Source organism: Formica exsecta, unplaced genomic scaffold, assembly GCF_003651465.1.
Source record: "Formica exsecta isolate Colony F162 unplaced genomic scaffold, ASM365146v1 scaffold316, whole genome shotgun sequence".
Lineage (NCBI taxonomy): Eukaryota > Metazoa > Arthropoda > Insecta > Hymenoptera > Formicidae > Formica > Formica exsecta.
The window spans coordinates 9,645-17,656 of record NW_021850416.1 but is presented as its reverse complement, the minus strand read 5'-3'; the positions used below and the strand labels follow the sequence as shown (position 1 = coordinate 17,656).

Genomic DNA, 8,012 nt, shown 5'->3' with positions numbered 1-8,012 from the left:
CAGAAAGGGCCCTTTTAGGGCCACTAAAAAGAATACTTATACCATTGTACATAGACTGTAAATATATTTTCTTGTGACACCTAGAAAAGAAGTCTCGTGATTGACTTCACCTCATTACGCTCTACCCCTTCCTTGCGTCATTTTCCGAAAGCGGACGCACCGCTTACATACAACTCACAACTGGTGACCACCGACGCGGAAGATGCCAAGGGACACGGAGAAGACAATCATCGTCGACGACGACAGCACGAGCGTCAACAAAATAGGCATAAGAATACCACCATTTTGGCCGGAGGATGCAGAGCTATGGTTCGCGCAGCTGGAGGGAACATTCACCTCGTGCGACATAGAAGACGACGCAACGAAGTACGCATACGTCCTGTCCAGGATAGAGCCAAAACAAGCCAGGGAAATAAAAGACATCACGCAGCCGCCACCGAGACAAAAATACGAAGCGATAAGGAAGATGCTGATACAGAGACTCACGGCATCACAGGACCAAAGAATTAAACAACTTCTAGAACACGAAAAGCTGCGAGACAGAAAGCCCTCGCAGTTTCTCCGACACCTCAAAACCTTGGCCGGCATAACAGTCTCTGACGAGCTACTGCGCACATTATCGCTAGGCCAATTACCAATGCAAATGCAGGCCATTCTAGCAATGCGCGCACAGGATAAATTAGAAGACGTCGCAGAACAGGCCGACAGAATCCACGAAATAGGGAGTAGATCACTAGAGGTAGCAACTACGCAAGTGGCAGTCACGCCAACACGAATCCCATAGGGAACAGATGGATGCATTGAGAGACCAAGTCGCCGCCCTGACAACACAGGTCACAAAAATGACCAAAAGGTTCCAAAGGGAACAGCAGGGGAGACGCCCACGAAGCCAATCGAGAGAGCGACAACGTAGCAAAACACCAAGAAGAGAAAGCATTTGCTACTACCATCGACGCTTCGGAGCAGAAGCTAGGAAATGCACTACCCCATGCACGTACAAAAAGGAAAACGAGGAAGCGAGTCGCTAATGGCGGTAAGCGATATCGGCTCAGAACCACGCCGCCTATACATGACAGACCGGAAGACGAAAACAAGGTACTTAATCGATACTGGATCTGACATAAGCGTCTACCCACGCGCAAGGACACAGGGCCGGAAAAAGGCAGAAACGTATCAGTTATTTGCTGCAAATGGATCAACGATATCCATCTACGGAGCGACAACCGTACAACCAGACTTCAGGCTACGGAGAGCATTCCCATGGCGATTCATAATCGCCGACGTCACACAGCCAATAATAGGCTCAGACTTCTTATCGCACTATCATCTCCTACCGGATATAAGGAATAAGAAGCTAATTGACGGAAAAACAGGTCTCTCGACACACGGGTCGCAAAGCAACCATAAAATAAACTCAATTAAATCAGTAGTCGGAGAAACGAAATATCACAGCATATTAGCAGAGTACCCAGGAGTAACACGACCAAACGGAGGGAACCAATCAGTCAAACACAACACAGTTCACTACATACAAACCACCGCAGGATAACCGGAAGCATGCAGACCAAGAAGACTATCTCCAGAGAAACTACACATCGCAAGGATGGAATTCGATCTACTACTACAGGAAGGGATAATTCAGCCATCAAAACTCATGGTCAGCACCACTTCATATGGTGCCCAAGGGAGAAAAAAGCATGGCGACCGTGCGGAGACTTATAGAAGGCTAAACACACGCACAATACAAGACAACTATCCGATACCACACATAGAGGACTTCGCACAAACGCTGCACAGGAAGAAAATTTTCACAACGCTCGACCTAGTGAAAGCCTACAATCAAATCCCGGTACACGAAGAGGACATACCGAAGACAGCAATCACCACGCCATTCGGGTTATACGAATTTAAATTCATGCCGTTCGGACTTCGAAACGCAGCACAAACCTTTGAAAAATTTATTAATGAAATACTGAGGGGACTAGACTATGCATATATAGATGACATATTGGTAGCATCAGAAACAGAAGAAGAACACGAAAAACACATGAGGGAACTTTCCACCCGACTAGAAACCAACGGGGCGAGAATTAACCCAGCCAAGTGCACCTTCGCAGCCGCACAGGTTAAATTCTTGGACTACCTAGTCTCAGCAGAAGGTACAAGACCACTACTGGAGAAGGTGGAAGCAATCAAAAACTTCCCTTCTCCAAAGACGGTCAAACACATGCGACAATTTCTGGGAACCATCAACTTCTACATACGTTTCATCCCAGGAGCAGCAAAGGACCAGGCAATTCTGAGCGAGGTATTGAGAGGACCAAAGAAGAGAGGACAACAACCAATCCAATGGACCGGAAAAATGGAAGAAGCGTTTGACAACTGCAAAAACAGCCTAGCAAGAGCAGCTAGCACTCCTGGCACATCCGGATCCAACAGCAAAGCTGACAGTGACAACGGACGCCTCGGACGCAGCGCTAGGAGCAGTCATACACCAGAAAGCTAAAGGGGAATGGCAACCACTAGCATTCCTAAGCAAAAAAGTCAGCAAACCACAAACGAAATACAGTCCATACGATCGAGAGCTACTGGCGATATACACAGCGATCAAGCACTTCCGCCATATGTTGGGAGACGGTTCACTGTATACACGGACAACAAACCAATTACTTATGCATTTGACCAAGATCCGCTAAGAAGCTCACCACGCCAAGCACGACACTTAGAGTACATCGGCCAATTCACAACAGACATCCGCCATATAGCAGGGAAAGAAAATGTAGTAGCCGATACCCTCTCCAGAGTAGAAGCAATACAAGTGGCAGTCAAGTTCGAAGAATTAGCACAATCACAACTACAAGACCCAGAAATGCAAGAGATGATGAGTACGAAACAAAGCCTGCAGCTCACGAAAGTCGCAATACCAGGAACAACGACAACACTATACTGCGATACATCGACACCGATAACACGACCATACGTGACACTACCATTCAGAAGGAGAATATTCAACTCCTTACACAGCCTAGCTCACCCAGGAGCAAAGGCGTCAGCAAAACTGATATCGCAAAGATATGTATGGCCGAAAGTACAGCAGAACTGCAGCAGATGGGCAAAAATATGCGTCCAATGCCAAAGAGCGAAAATCATTCGACACAACGCAGCACCAATAAGAGAGTTCGACCAATCAACAAAACGTTTCCAGCACATACACATGGACATAGTCGGACCACTGCCAACATCCAATGAAAAACGCTATTGCCTCACCATAATAGACCGGTTTACAAGATGACCAGAGGCGATTCCACTCACGGACATCACGGCAGAAACCGTAGCAAAACACTTGTTCACAAACTGGATCGCGCGATTCGGAACTCCAGAAAGAATCACGACCGACCAAGGAAGACAATTCGAAGCAGACGCCTAACGCAAATGACAGGCTCAAAACACATAAGGACAACAGCATACCACCCGGCAGCTAACAGGATGATAGAGCGTTTCCATAGGCAATTGAAAGCAACCATCAAGTGCCATCAAACAGAAGACTGGACAGAAATTCTCCCAGTCATACTGATGGGCACCAGGGCCGCCTGGAAAGAAGACATAAACGCAACAACAGCAGAATTGGTCTATGGAGAACCAATAAGGTTACCTGGACAATTCTTTTCAGAAAAAGGCAACGACGCGGAAGACAAAACCAACCTCGTGAACAAACTACAAAACATCATGAGCAAACTCAGCCCCGCCATCAAAAGACATGGACAACGAGCAGCGTTTATCTACAAAGATATGGACAAAACAGCAAAAGTCTTCGTGCGACACCATCAGGAGCTCTACAACCGTCATACGACGGGCCATACGAGGTGCCGAACAGAAACGAAAAAACATACACAATACGGATGAACAACAAAAAAGTCAACGTATCAATAGACAGGCTTCAACCAGCCTACACCATGGAAGAAGAAGAGATACCACAAGCCACCAACCAGGAACCAACAATACGGCCAGCCAAGACAAGAAGCGGACGAATAATTAGCCCGCCAATCAGGTTCAAACTTAGGAGACTGCCATTAGCAAAACACTTGTTCACAAACTGGATCGCGCGATTCGGAACTCCAGAAAGAATCACGACCGACCAAGGAAGACAATTCGAAGCAGACGCCTAACGCAAATGACAGGCTCAAAACACATAAGGACAACAGCATACCACCCGGCAGCTAACAGGATGATAGAGCGTTTCCATAGGCAATTGAAAGCAACCATCAAGTGCCATCAAACAGAAGACTGGACAGAAATTCTCCCAGTCATACTGATGGGCACCAGGGCCGCCTGGAAAGAAGACATAAACGCAACAACAGCAGAATTGGTCTATGGAAAACCAATAAGGTTACCTGGACAATTCTTTTCAGAAAAAGGCAACGACGCGGAAGACAAAACCAACCTCGTGAACAAACTACAAAACATCATGAGCAAACTCAGCCCCGCCATCAAAAGACATGGACAACGAGCAGCGTTTATCTACAAAGATATGGACAAAACAGCAAAAGTCTTCGTGCGACACCATCAGGAGCTCTACAACCGTCATACGACGGGCCATACGAGGTGCCGAACAGAAACGAAAAAACATACACAATACGGATGAACAACAAAAAAGTCAACGTATCAATAGACAGGCTTCAACCAGCCTACACCATGGAAGAAGAAGAGATACCACAAGCCACCAACCAGGAACCAACAATACGGCCAGCCAAGACAAGAAGCGGACGAATAATTAGCCCGCCAATCAGGTTCAAACTTAGGAGACTGCCATACAACCAAGGGGTCCTGTGGTGGTTCGACGAACCACCACAATTACGTGCGGACTACCCGGTAAAAACGCGAGCGAGTTCCCACGCGCGGACTACCCGGTAAAAACGCGAGCGAGTTCCCACGCGCGGAGCACGTGAAGCTCGCGCGCGGAGCACATGAAACTCGCGTGCGGGCACCGTTTGAGCCACGAAGGCCCACCGCGAGGCGGCCGCGGCCGGGAGTCGGCGCCAGTGAGCGAAATTCAGTGAGTGGGGTTTATAAGTCGGCGCGCGGCGGGAAGACTTCGATTCGCGGCCCGCTCTGAATTAGCGAAGGACCTCCTGCCCAACAGTCAGATCGAGCTCGACGGATCTTTTTGGAATAGCTACAGCCTACGCTGCCTCCAACCACACCAAGGGACCAAAGTCTTCTTCGACCGCAGGGCCCTTTTAGGGCCACCAAAAAGAATACTTATACCATTGTACATAGACTGTAAGTATATTTTCTTGTGACATCTAGAAAAGAAGTCTCGTGATTGACATCACCTCATTACGCTCTACCCCTTCCTTGCGTCATCTTCCAAAAGCGGACGCGCCGCTTACATACAACCCACATTAATTAAATATTATATTTCAGTTCGTGATTATCGACATTATACATAGACAATATATGCGATGGCTGCATGGAAATCTCCGCTGGGCGCACGCAAACTTATGGGGCGATACACGGGAGGCCCACAAATGGGCGAAAATATTTCCGCATGACGACATATTTTACTTGTGGCCTTTTTTGGGCTTGAGCCCTATGATGAGGAGGCAAATTGGGAGCCTGAAGAGGCGTGGGAGGAGGAAGAACTGGCGGCACCAGGAGGGTAATGTAAGTATTCCTTTTTAAAATTTTATAATACATTAAAACCAGATTAATATTCTAATAAGACTTGTATTTTTTTCATGTTTCAGATGGAGCGCGCAGCAAATTTCATATTATTTTTATTTTTCAAACACACGCACACACAATTATATGACATCAGATATTGAATAAAACTTATTATTAATATTCATAAAAGTGTGAATTATTTCTGCGCATCCTTCTTTCCTTTTCCTACTCGTGCATGCTTCGCGCTATCTCTCTCTCTCTCCCACGTACATGCGAACGCTATCCTTTTCCCATGCCAATGCGAACGTCTCGCGCTATCCTTCTCCCACGCCCATAAAATATCATTAGCGCTATCCTTCCCCCACACATTGCAAACGCCTTGCGCTATCCTTCTCCTACACATTGCGGCATCGTATCTTAAGATTGCACGTGCGGTCTGTACGGTGAGATTTTTGCAAATCCCAGTCGACTCCATTAATTTTTCCATTGCTTACATATCTATCTTATATGCAAGGAAGGGAAGTGAAAGAAATAGATAATAATTTTTTTTTCATTTTAACACATTTATTTCTATTAACGTACATCACCTCGTCTCAAGGCTTCATACAAAAGTTCATCCACAGCATAAGCTAATAGTTCACAATCTATGACCGATGTTTTAACATGAACGTCGCGCAAGATTTTGACCGCATTATCTCTCTCGGCACCAAACATATCACTTTGCAAATTAATGACAAGTCGATCGAAGCTTGCATTTACGGCTTCTATATTCTGGCACAGCTTCAAATATTCATGATTAACACAATGTTCGAGTTCGAATAAAAATAAATATAGTTGATGGTTTTGCATGTACAAGCAAAAATCGTGTAATGTAAGTTTTACAACACTTGCATCATGTATTTTAACATGTTCCATTATTAGATCTCGAATCGATAGCGACGAAGGTGTATTCGACTGCAGGAATCGACACGTCTTTCGATGAACATTGTCCACGTTGCATGAGGCAGTATTATGTGATTTCCTCGGTTATCGCCAAGATGTAATTCCACAAAGGACGCAGGTCCCACGCTGATTTCAATATCCAAGTATTTATACGCCGTGCGCGTCAATGCAAATCTGCGTACCAAAATACGTGGTATATAACGAGGTTTATCGTATCTGAAAAAAATACTATTAAATATAAAAAAGCATGGAAAAAACATATATGAAAAATATATATAAAATATTTGTGATACTTACAAATCAAGCGGTTTCTTGTATGGCTTAATTTCATCTCGAGGAACGTAATAATTCATGCGTCTGCCACCGTTGCTGCTTCCTTCAGCAGAGTACATTTTGTCTCTCGGTTACGAGAAGTGGACCGTTGGTACGAGCGGCTGATACAAGACTGAACGCATGAATTATTACAAAAAATAAAATATAAAATGGCAATAGGAACCAGCGCCGTAAGTCTGGCGCAAATAAATTAAAGTACAATTACTTGATGACCATACAGTAGATATTTATTGATTTAAGGTCAATTAAAAAATAATTAAAGAATTAAAAAATTAAAAAATGGAAACGGACGTTTCGGCCTTTTTTTGGCCATCATCAGCGCACGGACTAATAATAGAATTAAAAATAAATGGAAACGCAGACCGAATCGCAAATATCTAGTCGGTTAGACGCAAAATGTCAAGAATCATACGGCAAAGATGTCTTACGTCGTCATGATAAATATCCCAAAGCATCGCTGTTGTTGATAGAATGAACAACTCCTCGATTACTGGGTCGAAAGTTAAAATCCAATCACTGTACAAGCATGATGGTACGTTACATTTCCAATGATGCCTGTAAGTAATCGGAGCGGTTTAGACGGCGGTTTATGAATTATTATGTTCCTCGAGATGAAATTAAGTTACGTGACAACACCCACATTCCAAATTCTGATGTGATGGTGGTGGTGGTGGTTTTTTTTTGGAGGGGAGGGTCCTATTCGAACGGTGATCGAATTATGCATAGTGGGGGAAGAGAAATAAGAAATAAAAAAAACATTAATTACGTTTACACATTTTATTTTTTAAAAATATCGCAATTTTTTTTGGCGTTGCGACCACCAGTTAAATATTTTTAATACATTCTGTAATGCGCAATTCTTAACATGTTTTCCGCATCGTATAGTATTAGTAATATCTAGATTATTTAAAGATTCAATATCTTCATAATCAGCATCCAAAGTCTCAAAGATTAGGTTTTCTCTCGCATAATTCTCAAGCAAATTTACCAGCCATTCTCGTTTCTGGCATCTCTTGACGTACACGAGAGTCGACGTCTCGTCATCTTCTTCTGTACCAAGCACTTAGCCATGC

At 44.5% G+C, this 8,012-nt stretch overlaps 1 protein-coding gene across 1 annotated transcript; it reads left to right on the top strand.

Moving 5' to 3' along the window:
• Window positions 1–202: 202 nt before the first annotated feature.
• On the top strand, window positions 203–784 carry LOC115237978. The gene has a single exon (XM_029811417.1). It carries the CDS (start codon window positions 203–205, stop codon window positions 782–784), a length of 582 nt encoding a protein of 193 aa, XP_029667277.1.
• The last annotated feature ends 7,228 nt before the right edge of the window (window positions 785–8,012 follow it).

Excerpts from the sequence above, each read along its gene's own strand:
- LOC115237978 (XM_029811417.1), top strand. The coding sequence starts at position 203 with ATGCCAAGGGACACGGAGAAGACAATCATCGTCGACGACGACAGCACG.